Genomic DNA, 13,346 nt, shown 5'->3' on the forward strand with positions numbered 1-13,346 from the left:
TACAAGATTGGTTTTGATTTGACAAAACCAAACACATCTAAGCCGGCTTAAGTGGTACGACTACACTGCTGCTACTACAAAAATTTTCTGGTTAACCCAGGATTTTTTTTTCAGCAAACAGCTTCATCACATGACCACTGTCTGCTAATAGGATTAGCGTGATTTCACGTGTGGTCAAGACTTCATCTTCAGGTCGCTTGAGAGACACTGATTCACTAAGGTCCCTGGCCAGGGAGGATTGTCACCGCTATGATATTAAATCTGGTCTCTCCCAAAACTCTGCGGCTTCTAAACTGCCGTTCACTTCCGCAATGATTTAATTACTACTAATAGTTCTGCCCCACTGGGGGTAAGGCTAGGTGTCCCTCAAGGGTCTATCCTTGGTCCGGTCCTATTTACCATTTACATAAACACCATTGCCTCTGTGGCAGATAATGGCAAAAGTTATGCAGATATTGTTCCGCCCCCACCCTAGCACAAGCTTCTCATTCACTACAGCAATTTTTTTATTTACTGCAGGCTACCTTCATTGATCTCAGACTGGTTTTAAACACTGGTAATACTAAGGGGATGTAGTTCACAAAGTCTCGCACAGTGCCTGCATTAACCGCCTAAGCCATTTTCACACTGGATGGGAAGTGTTGAAAATGTTTCATCTTAGAGATATCTTGGTCTGTGGGTTGTTCATATTGATAAATTAGTGAGAAAGCTTGAGAGTAAAGCTTGGTTTTTATTTTAGAAATAAATCCTGTTTTACTTTCCAAGCTAGGAGGAAATTGATCAGTGCCACTTTCTTAGTCTTGGACTATGGGGATGTTATTTATATGCATGCGGCCTCTACCACGCTGCACACACTTGACACAGTCTACCATGGTACATTACGGTTTATTAAAGTCATTAACGGTAATTTACCCAGCTATCTTTAATAGTCTGTTGACCTGGAATTACTCCATTTACAATCTCCGCTCCGTTAACATTCTGGCTCTACATATCCATGCATAACAACTGAATATGGTAAGACGGCTTTAATTATGCTGCTCCTTGGTGTTGGAATTTGCTCCAAAAAGTATTTCAGCCTTCTGTTTTTATCCCATTTGAACATTTTAAACAATTACAACAAATTTGAACAATCCACATGTTTTCAATTACCACTTTAAGTCATTCTTAAATTCTTTTCCATGTACTGTAAATTTGTTTTGTTTGTTGTGTTTATGTGATTCTGTGTAACTTGTGTAATTGCCCCAGGGCTCCCTTGTAAAATAACTTATTAACCCTTCAACTTTTTTTTTTTTTTTATAAAATCAAACCTATTAATGAAAGATTTTCATCAAACTCATCCAGAAGTTTCCTGGTCCTTACCGAAGCCCATAAAGCATATCCTCTAGCTTTACTCTCACCAGCCCATCCTCTGTTAGTAATTGCTCAAACTAGCTCATCTACTTATCAGTTAGATCCAGCACCTACCTCACTAAGCTGCCTATCTGTTATCTCATCTCCTGTTGCTCATTTGATCACCTGTTCTATTTCATCCAGGTCTGTCCCACTATCATTAAAATGGCTGCGGTCACTCCTATTTTAAAGAAACCAGATTATGGGGCTAAATTATTCTCTTCTGTTAAGAATAATTTCATACCTATATCGAATCTTTATTTCATTTTTAAGCTGCTTGAAAAAGTAGTTACATGCTCATCTCTATGCTGACAATCTTCTCGATCCCTATCAATCTGACTTTCGGTCAGGCCACAGCATTGGTAAAAATTACTAATGACCTTCTAATATCTTCTGATTCTGTTGTCTTACTGTTCTCATAATGCTTATAACTTAAGATCAGCTTTTGACACTATAGGTAGTGCTTTATCTTGGTTTATATCATATCTTGTTAAAAGACATTTTTTTATTACTGTCCATAACTTTAATCTTCTGTGTGTTCTCTCATGAACACAAGAAATACATTTTACTTATTTTCGATGTAAGTACATAGTCCTTAAAGCTACTTAATATAAAGTGGGAACACTGTGCCCAATAAACTACAATCTATCTTAATTTTTGCAGAAAAGCTTGCATACAGTGCCACTGCAGTCAGGAGGAGCATGTGTCCAGCTCCGACAGCGAAGACGACCGCATGGTGGGAAGATTGCTGGCAGAGTCCCGCTATGCCCATCTCACCGCTAAGGTTAAGGGAGGAAATGGAATGAGGATCTACAAACGCAACCGCATGATTGTCACCAACCCAGTGGTCTCCCGTAAAGACCCAACATTCAACACGGTCACCTATGACTGGGTCCCACCAGGCCTCACCCAGAAACTGGTAAGAGAACCATGGAAGCCTTGGCTCCTTTATATTTAGTAGTTTACCATGGTTGCAGTCAGGCGGTGGTACTGTGGTAAATATTCCTAGCGTTAGTATTTTACCAGCTAAAATGTCTAAGCCCTGAACAACAAGGTGAAAAACAAAAATTACAAGCTGTGCTTTAGTTTTGTCTTCTGAGGATAAAATTAGGCTCCTGGAATTACCATGAAATCAGAATCTTTAACTTTTGCAGACAGCAGCACAACAGTATACTACAAATCTTATGTGTGTTCTCTCTCTCAAGGTGTCCCTCTATGCTCTGTTCTTGGACCACTTCTGTTCAATATTTATTTGTTACCTCTTGGTCACATTATCCATAGTCACGGTCTCAGCTGTTATGTTCCATCTCTGCTTGGCCACAGCTCGCCAAATCTATCTCACCAAGTCTACCACACTCCATATTTTACCTCAACTCCTCCTTTCTAACGCCCCAGTGACACCCAGTGTCAAACCAAACCAAATCAGTCCATCTTTTACCTCAACTCCTCCTTTCTAACGCCCCAGCGACACCCAGTGTCAGCAAGAACATAACAGAGCTTACACCAATGAAAACCCTCTTTCGAGGGTTTATAACTATAATAACTTTTTTTTAAAATAACTTTATTTTAAAATAACTTTTTTTTAAATAACTACTGTCAAGATTTATTGAAGACAAGCATTTATAAAAGTGCTGAAAAGGCATGGACATAGTTATATTTAGTTTTGTTGTTATTGCATATGCATTTGTAGGCATTTCCCTTTCAATTCAGACAGAGAGTTCCCCTTCAGGGACTACCGCTGCGTGTAATCGCAGTGGGAACGCCCTCAGCGTGACGCGTCTGAAGCATGAATGAAATCAGTCAATGGAGAGAATGAGCGTACGGCGAGTGACGTCATCGACCAGGAAGCTATAAATATCTCCTGAGCACACAAGCCGCCAGCTTTTGTTACTTCAGCAAGCTCTGTTTGTGTGTCTGAAATCTATCGATTGTGTTTGTCTGTTTTAGACAGGAGTTTCTCACTATATATACATATATATAAAAAAAACAATATGAGCAAGCAGTAAAGCTATATGTGGCTTGTTTGGGAGTGCAGCATGCCCAGTCGGCTCTCGAGGGAGTCGATTGTGAGCATTGCGAGCGCTTTCCTCTGCGAACTCTGCACTCGTGGCGATCGCTCTTCGAGGAGAGTGGTATGCTGCGAGCTCCTCAAGGCTCGGGTCCCGCTTCTGTTGAGGCAGAGCGACGGCGCTTGTCCTGGGGTTCGCAGTTGGATCTCACCGGCGATGTTGAGAACGGGCCCCGCCCTATCTCGGCTTTCTCCGGCGGGATCCAGTGCCTCTCACCCGGTGGAAGCACGCGCTGCGGTGGTTACTTCTGCCCGTGTAGAGGCACATGATGATGTTGAATTGAGATTATCGAGTTCTGAGGAGCTGGATGTCGAAAGTTTTGCATCAGAGGAAACTAGTTTGTCACAGTATACTGCAAATGAAGAAGGTTTTATGTATGTGTTTTCTCAGGCTGTTGAAAAGCTCAGTATCGAGTGGCCGGCTGATAGACAGGAATCTAATAGTAAAATTAAACTATATTATAGATTTCTGTCTGCACGACCTTAACCTTCTCGCCGGTGCTTACTGTTCTTCCCAGATCTTCATGCTGAGGTAGACCTGGGTTAAACCGGTTTCAAGCAGAATTTACACAAATCAGTCCAATGCTTACATTGTTGGTGCTAAATCTGCTGGTTATGTGACGATACCGAAGGTGGAGGAGACGCTCGCGAGCTATCTCTCTCCAGTTTCATCATCTTCACTTAAAGCACAGGCTCTGCCCTCTGAACCACTAAAAAAAGAAAAAAAAAAAATATATATATATATATATATATACTTCTGTGTTAGTGGGGAAGGCTTACTCGACGGCGGGTCAGGCGGCTGCATGTATATACACTATGGCCATTATGCAAGCTTTTCAGGCTGACCTGCTTAAAGATGCGGTGAGAGGGGGAAATTTATGTTGAAATGTTTAGAGCTAGAACTGCTTTCAGAAATGTTTGCCCCTTAAAGTGCGTGTCGCTGGGGCTGCTGAGCGAGGGCAGTCCCAGTTGCCGAGTACCTCAAAAAGAGCGTAGCAGAAACGAAGTGTCGCGTCTCGTGCCCCCCACCCCCCACGCAGAGAAACGGGAGGGACGAGGCGGGGCGCTCTCTGGCGCGGCCTTCTCGTGGTAGGGCTGATCTGAGGACAGTCATTATCGCCAAGAAGACAGCGTCGAGAAAAAAAAAATCCTGACGTGCTGAACGTCATGACTCTGAGGGTGGTCCCCATCATGAAAGACTTGAGTTCACTGCACAAAAACACGGTGCCCTGTCTTTCCCGATGCCCTCAGGGGTCTGCTCTACTAACCCTGCCTTTACAGGGCGTTGAGAGACTCGACGAGCGATTTCCTGGGGGACGCTCGCCCCCTCCGAGGAGGGTTGTGGAGTGCCCAGACCAGCTGTTCCCTGCCAGTGTGTTACAGGGTGCTGTGTCTGTCACTCGGGATGTTCATCCAGAGGCTGGTTCCCTTAGTAGAGTTTCTGGCGGAATGGAAAATTCTCCCCAATGTTTCTCAGTGGGACCTCGGTTCAGAGGGGTTCTGCCCACAGTGCTGGTCCCCGAGCAGGCTCTGGTATTAGAACAGGAGGTAAAAACTCTGCTGAAAGGAGCTATAGAGCGGGTTCCTCCACCCAGCAGGGAGTTAGGACACTACAGCCGGTACTTCATCGTTCCGAAGAAAGATGGGGGGCTGCGTCCCATTCTAGATCTGCGTCTCTTAAATCGGGAAGCTCAAATTCAAGTTGCTCACTCTCAAGCAGATCGTGTCACAAATCAGATCCGAGGACTGGTTTGTCACGATAGATCTAAAGGACGCTTACTTCCATGTATCTATCCTCCCTCATGACAGGAAGTTCCGGAGGTTCGCTTTCGGGGGCGAAGCGTACTAATATCGGGTTCTTCCGTTCGGCCTAGCACTGTCACCCCGAACATTCACAAAGTGTATGGATGCTGCTATAGCCCCGTTAAGGCTGCAGGGCATCCGTATTCTGAATTATATAGACGATTGGTTAATTCTAGCTCAATCGGAACAACAGGCAGTTTGGCATCAAGGTGTCATTCTTGCTCACATCAAGAGACTGGGGCTGAGGCTCAACGCCAAGAAGAGTGTTCTTTCTCCATTACAGAGATCCACTGAGGCCCGGGGAATGGAGTCTTCACCCCAAGGTGGTGGATCTCCTTTGGAAACATTTCGGTCGTGCCGAGGTAGACCTATTTGCTTCTCGAGAAACATTACACTGCGCTGTGGTTCTCTCTTAGCCATCCAGCCCCGATGGGGTTGGATGCGATGGTACATCCGTGGCCGAGGTCACGTCTGTACGCATTTTCCCCGGTCGCACTGCTCCGGGGACTTCTGGAGAGTGTTCGCAGGGACGGGCTCAGTCTTCTGCTAATTGCCCTGTTCAGGCCGGCTCGAGTGTGGTTTGCGGACCTAATGTCTCTCCTCGACGGCTCTCCCCTGGAGATACCAATCAGGAGAGACCTACTCTCTCAGGCGTGTGGGTTGATCCTTCACCCCCGCCCAGAGCTATGGAGACTGTGGGCTTGGTCTCTGAGGGGGCCCAGCTCATAGCTTCTGGTCTCTCGACTGAGGTTGTTGAAGACCATCCTCCAATCCAGAGCTCCCTCCACGAGGAAGTTATATGCCGCGAGGTAGAAACTTTTCACCTCTTGGTGTGGAGAGCACCAGCAGGACCCAGTTAACTGCCCAGTTGGTACAGTGCTGGATTTCCTGCAGGACTGGTCTCTCCACTGGGTTATCCCACTCCACACTGAAGGTGTATGTGGCGGCCTTAGCTGCTTACCACGCCCCTTCAAGTGGAGGTTCCCTAGGGAGACACCCACTGATATCTCGCTTCCTTCGTGGCACCTTGAGGCTGAGGCCTGCAGTTTGCACGAGGGTACCAGCGTGGGATCTGGCCATCGTCTTAGAAGGTCTCTCCCTTCGAGCCCTTCGAGTAAGTTTCGTAAAAGTTTCTTACTCTAAAGACTATCGTTCTTCTATCTTATCTCTAAAAAGAATAGGAGATATTCAAGAACTTTCGGTGGCTCCCTCGTGCCTGGAATTTGCTCCTGGTTCGGTTAAGACCTTTCTCTGTCCGAGACCAGGTTATATTCCTAAGGTACTAACTATTTCTGTCAGACCTATAGTTCTGCAGGCTTTCCGTCCTCCGCCTTTTCTGGCGTCAGACCAGGAGAAACTTAATATGCTGTGCCCCGTTAGGGCTTTAGATGCTTATGTCCACAGAGCTACCCTGTGGAGAAGATCTGAACAGATGTTTGTCTGTTCTTGGGTCACCTAAGCAAGGGTGTCCTACATCTAAGCAAAGGATGAGCAAGTTGGTGGTCGAGGCAATCTCGCTTGCTTACGGTTCGGCCCATCAGCCTTCACCTTTGGCTGTAATGGCTCATTCCACTAGGAGTATGGCTGCCTCTAAAGCTCTTCTTTCAGGAGCTTCTCTTCAGGACGTTTGTGAAGCGGCAGGCTGGTCCTCACCGCACACTTTCGTCAGGTTTTTTATTCCCTTGACCTTAGCTCCACTCCCGGGGCTCAGTTTCTCTCGTCGGTTTGTGTCTCCTATTGACACACGACAGGGATTTGGTCGTATGGGGATGTGGGTATTGAGTTCCCACTGCGATTACACGCAGCGATAGTCCCTGAAGGGGAACGTCCCGGGTTACGTATGTAACCCTAGTTCCCCGAAGGGACGGATGCTGCGTGTCCTGCCATTCTCCCGGCATCCCCTTGGGTCACTTGCTTCAGTAACTTTAAGCTGGCGGCTTGTGTGCTCAGGGGATATTTATAGCTTCCTGGTCGATGACGTCACTCACCGTACGCTCATTCTCTCCATTGACTGATTTCATTCATGCTTCAGACGCGTCACGCTGAGGGCGTTCCCACTCCGATTACACGCAGCGTCCGTCCCTTCGGGGAACTAGGGTTACATACGTAACCCGGGACGTTTTTAAAGGGGTCATGAACTGGCTTTTTAAATTTTATTATATTGTTGTCTGAGGTCAACTTATGAGGTTCGCATGGTTTTTGCATTCAAAAACATCAAAATGAATAAGTAATAGGCTATTTTGTACCCAAGTTGTGAGCCTACCTGAAAAACACTCGGTTTTTATGGGCGTGTCGCACTGAAGACTTGGTAAGTAAACGCCCACTGCTGCAAGTGGAGAACAGTTTTGCCTATTATAATGAGTTTAACTCACCCGTAGGTGCACGTGGGGGAAAACGTCCAATGTTGTAAAATTGCAACCGGAATGATTCGCCCATACATGTTTGACCCAGAGTCCGTGTGTTGCACAATTCCTGTCAGATCCAATATAGACGGCACAGCACGTTCTTTACTCTTAATCGGACTGTTTACAAAACAATCCTCAGTGAAATTAAGCGAACAGATGACGATGTTTTACCTCATCAGCTGGAATGTCATTAAAAATAAAGTTCCCTTTCGAAGGGAACTCAACAATACGTCGAATGACGCAATGGGGAACGCCTCAGGCGTGACGGGTGTCTGAAATCAAATATCAACTCACAGTAATCAGGTTGACCGGCGACAGCCCGTGCATCATCGGCTTGAATGATGAGCGCGTCAATCTGGATGTATAAGAAGGGCGCCTTGAAACCGTGACAACATCTTTTCGTCTTCAGGGACTGTTTGTCTGTGTGATAGTATCAACGATTAAGCGCGCAGAGACGTGGAGAAACACTTTGCGCGAGTGTGCCGACTTGTGTCCAGATATTTGACACCGGAGGATTCACACGATCTGTGCGTGTTCTGCCTGAAAGAAGAGCATGTGCGGGAAGCTCTCGAGGGAGTTTTTTGCGCGAACTGAGAGTTTTCCTTTCAGAACTCTCTGCTCTCGTCTGACCCACTTCTCGAGGGAAGTGGGCGCGGCATCTGAACCCCGCGGTTCCGGTTCCCGCTCGGGCTGAGGCTCAGTGGCGGTTGAGCTCGTGGAGCTTTCAGATGGAGCTGGCAGATTATCGGGAGAGGGGCGTTAACCTCGCGGATGATCTACCAGCTGACGAGGGTGAGTTACAGATTAATGTTGAACATCTAAGAAGAGAGAAAATGAGCGCTCTCTCTCTTTGGTGAATCTGTAACTGTTCTCTTCGGGCAGGGCAGGAGTTGGCTGTAATATGTAATATATATATATATATATATATAGAAAAGGATGTCCGTTTGGTTGAGACCGAACCATTTCAGCCCTTCTGCCCAGTGTACGCTGAGCTGGTTGACATTATGGGGCGCGCCTCAGACAGATTGCTGTTGCAGTGGGAGGAACCCGCTCATGGTATTTTGGATGGCTGGTTCCTCCCCACCCATAAGCCACCAGCCCGGATGAGCCTTCCATTCCTTTTCGATCTCCACGCTGGGATCGAGAGGGTATGGAAGAATCCGTTCTCCTCACGTCTCTATCTGCATCAGCGGGCTAGTTTCGCTGCTGTGGAGGGAGCCGTGGAGAACGGAGAAGTGTCGAGGCCGCCAGTGGACAAGACGTTGGCTAACTATCTCGTCTCTGGTTGGTCCTCTTCACTAAGAGCTCTGACCCTGCCATCCAAGCTGCTCAAGACATCTTCATGCTTGAATGACAGAGCGTACACGGCAGCAGGTCAGGCAGGTGCGGTTCTGCACGCCCTTGTGGTCCTCAGGCCAACCAGGCCGATCTGCTGCAGGACTCCGGGCCACCAAGCAATCTGCTGTTCTGTCGGTGCTATGGTGGCCACAGAGAGACATCTGTGGGAGCTCCCACATACTGTGGTTGCCAGGTTACAGGCCTCACCAGGCCTTCCTGGTTATGAGCTCCCACTGATTGTGGTCACCGGGTTACAGGCCTCACCAGGCCTTCCTGGTTATGAGCTCCCACATGCTGTGGTCGCTGGGTTACAGGCTTCACCAGGCCTTCCTGGTTACGAGCTCCCACATACTGTGGTCGCCAGGTTAAAGGCCTCACCAGGCCTTCCTGGTTATGAGCTCCCACACATTGTGGTTGCCAGGTTACAGGCCTCACCAGGCCTTCCTGGTTATGAGCTCCCACATACTGTGGTCGCCAGGTTACAGGCCTCACCAGGCCTTCCTGGTTATGAGCTCCCACATACTGTGGTCGCCAGGTTACAGGCCTCACCAGGCCTTCCTGGTTATGAGCTCCCACATACTGTGGTTGCCAGGTTACAGGCCTCACTAGGCCTTCCTGGTTATGAGCTCCCACACATTGTGGTCGCTACGTTACAGGCCTCAAAGGGGCCTTCCTGGTTATAGTTCCCACATACTGTGGTTGCCGGGTTACAGGCCTCACCAGGCCTTCCTGGTTATGAGCTCCCACTTATTGTGGTCGCCAGGTTACAGGCCTCACCAGGCCTTCCTGGTTATGAGCTCCCACATGCTGTGGTCGCTGGGTTACAGGCTTCACCAGGCCTTCCTGGTTATGAGCTCCCACATACTGTGGTCACCAGGATACGAGCTCTCACATACTGTGGTCGCCAGGTTAAAGGCCTCACCAGGCCTTCCTGGTTATGAGCTCCCACACATTGTGGTCGCTAGGTTACAGGCCTCAAAGGGGCCTTCCTGGTTATGAGTTCCCACATACTGTGGTGGTCAGGTTATAGGCCTCACCAGGCCTTCTTGGTGATGAGCTCCCACACATTGTGGTTGCTAGGTTACAGGCCTCAAAGGGGCCTTCCTGGTTATGAGTTCCCACATACTGTGGTAGTCAGTTTACAGGCCTCACCCAGCCTTCCTGAATGTGGGCTCCCACATGATGCGGTAGCCAGACTACAGGATGTCTTGTGTACTTTCTAAAATCCATTTTGTATGGTAAGGGTCACGCATGGTATGCTTCGGTCCCTTCTTATGTGGCTCAGACCCCGGTCTTCCCTTGGGTCCCACTTTAAGAGGCGTCCTGTCACTGGCTACAGGGACGTCCTTCTCTGGCTAACTTCTGGAAGAAGTAGTTTCCACTTGGTGAAGTAAGCTCCCACAGGTTGTGGTCACCAGGCTGGGTCTCACTGACCTTCCTGAGTACGAGCCCCCACCCAATGTGGTCGCCAGGTTACAGGCCTTACCAGGCCTTCCTGGTCATGAGCTCCCACACACTGTGGTCGCCAGGTTACAGGCCTCAACAGGCCTTCCTGGTTATGAGCTCCCACATATTGTGGTTGCTGGGTTACAGGCCTCACCAGGCCTTCCCGAATTCAGAGTGAAGTACACAAACCCATACTTCACCTATTATTGTGGTAAGTCACCCGACGAGATGTCTTGTGCACTTTTTAAAATCCATTTCTTATGGTGAGGGTCACGCGCAGTATGCTTCGGTCCCTTCTTATGTGGCTCAGACCCCGGTCTTTCCTCGGGTCCCACTTTAAGAGTTCTTAAGAGCTAACTTCTGGAAGTAGCTCCCACTTGGTGTGGTTTTTCAGGTACACCAGGCTGGGTCTCACTGACCTTCCTGAGTACGAGCTCCCACCGGATGTGGTCGCCAGGTTACAGGCCTCACTAGGCCTTCCTGGTTATGAGCTCCCACATACTGTGGTCGCCAGGTTACGAGCTCCCGCATACTGTGGTCGCCAGGTTACAGGCCTTAGCAGGCCTTCCTGGCCTTGAGCTCCCACACACTGTGGACGCCAGGTTACAGGCCTCAACAGGCCTTCCTGAATTCAGAGTGAAGTACACAAACCCATACTTCACCTATTATTGTGGTAAGTCACCCGACGAGATGTCTTGTGCAGTTTTTAAAATCCATTTCATATGGTGAGGGTCACGCGCGGTATGCTTCGGTCCCTTCTTATGTGGTTCAGACTCCGGTTCTTCACTTTGGGTCCCACTGTAGATGTGTCTTTGTCGCAATACATTACGACAGGCACTTCCCTTGTTCAAGCTATCTCCCACAACTGTGGTTTTAGGTCTGATTAGACCTTTTTTGAGGTAGCCCCACATTGTGGGTCTGTCAGGTTTCTAGCCTCTGGCTTTCCTGAAGGATGAGCTTCCACATGCTGTGGTCGTTGGGTTTCAGGCCGCATCATGTTTCAGAGCTCCCTACACAGAGGGTCATCAGGTCTTAGGTCTCATTGACCCTCCTGATTTTGATCCCTCTCTTACTTCCTCAGTGCTCAAAAGCGAGCACTGGGTGGAAACTTGTGGACTGAGTGTACGATTCCCGTTGTTTTGAGGTTGAGTCACACTCTCCGGAGGATCCCGTCTCTGTGATCCGAAACTCGATGGTTTCTGCCAGCTTCGCGGGCAATTTCCAGAGGCTCTGTCTTGGACGGACAGGCTATGGCCAGACTGTGTGTCTTAGTACAGATCACCAGGCCAGCCTGGGGGCATTTCAGGAGGAGTGTTCTCCTGAATAGTGACTGGCTGGGGGTCCCTTTGGCCCCCTAGCCACACTCCCTAGAAGGGACCCCTTCTATTTTGAAGTTGTGGTCCTAAAGCCTTTGAGCTGGCCCCGATTTACCCACGTTATTACGTTCTGGTTTTTCTTGGTTCATTAGCTTGGGCTATGACCGGTAGGGAGTGCTGTCACTGACAGCCCGATGTAACATAGGGTGAGTGGTTTCAGTGTTCCTTGGAATTACTGGTTCTGACAGTTGTCACTGCCTTTTCGGCATGCACTCCCCTCAGCATGGCGGAGTGGGTATTTCGTTCCCCATTGCGTCATTCGACGTATTGTTGAGTTCCCTTCGAAAGGGAACGTCTCAGGTTACGACTGTAACCTATGTTCCCTGAGAACAGGGAACGAGACAATACGTCTCGTTGCCATGCCTCGGGGCCTGCCTGCAACAGTCCCTTCAGACGATAGGATGTTGTCACGGTTTCAAGGCGCCCTTCTTATACATCCAGATTGACGCGCTCATCATTCAAGCTGATAATGCATGGGCTGTCGCCGGTCAACCTGATTACTGTGAGTTGATATTTGATTTCAGACACCCGTCACGCCTGAGGCGTTCCCCATTGCGTCATTCGACGTATTGTCTCGTTCCCTGTTCTCAGGGAACATAGGTTACAGTCGTAACCTGAGACGTTTATCCATGCAGTCCTATTGGAATCCACAGGAAGCTTATGCAGCGACTGTCTTCCACAACTAGGCACTGCACAATATTCTGTATTGCTCGGTAGCTCAATCCGGTTTGTCATCACGAGGTAGGCATGTGTTATTTAGCTTTGCGTGTAATGCGCGAATCGGTGGGCAGGGCTAAACCGGCCATGTTGAAGTAGGTGTTGATCTTCTTCTGCGGGGATGGTGTTTTATCCTCTTTGACGTCATATTTCCCCACTTTGAAAAACGAGTCGTTTGCAGAGGCTGGTGTCAATAAAAGCATTTATTGGACTAACAAGGACGTTTTCAGTTCTGAAACTTACAGGATATTCTAATAATATGATGACCTCTTAGATAAAAGCTCAAGGAAAATTTGATTTCTCAGTTCATCACCCCTTTAATATACCACTCAATGTTATTTACTAAGGTTTGCGCTACTCATTTTACTGGTATATGCACCATTATTTAAAATCAGAAAAAAGCAGTCTTAGCCCATTTAGTCCTGCTGTGCTGGTGTGTAGGAGGAGGCACCACCAACAGAGAGTGGTGTAAGGGGTGAGAAGTTTCCCCACTCATGGTCATTTATTAGGAATGCCTCTGCTTATCTGCGACCCTATGCTAATTTGCGCTGCTCTTGGTAGATTGCTTTGGTCATAATGGACATTAGCTGGCAATTCCTGAGGCCTCCCTTGATGTTTGGATCTGAAAAAAAAAAAATAAATAAATACAATTCTTCTGGAAGGAAGACATGAAACAAATTGCTTGCTAACAATTATGTGCTGCCGACCTTGATCACAAAGTACCACTATCAGTATAGCATGACATCTAATCTTAATTAAATAATGTATATTTGAGTGAGTTTGTCGACTGACCAGTCTGAAGGA

At 47.9% G+C, this 13,346-nt stretch overlaps 1 protein-coding gene across 2 annotated transcripts in view; it reads left to right on the forward strand.

The window, feature by feature from the left end:
- Nucleotides 1–13,346, forward strand: part of lmcd1 (LIM and cysteine-rich domains 1) — a 61,319-nt gene that overhangs the window by 29,930 nt on the left and 18,043 nt on the right. For both annotated transcript variants that reach the window (XM_039657281.2, XM_039657280.2), the window contains exon 3: nt 2,053–2,308. In XM_039657281.2, the coding sequence (XP_039513215.1) occupies nt 2,053–2,308 (256 nt within the window). The remainder of the gene's footprint in view (nt 1–2,052; nt 2,309–13,346) is intronic.

This window comes from Pimephales promelas, chromosome 2, assembly GCF_988280905.1.
Source record: "Pimephales promelas chromosome 2, fPimPro1.hap1.1, whole genome shotgun sequence".
NCBI classification, from domain to species: Eukaryota; Metazoa; Chordata; class Actinopteri; order Cypriniformes; family Leuciscidae; genus Pimephales; species Pimephales promelas.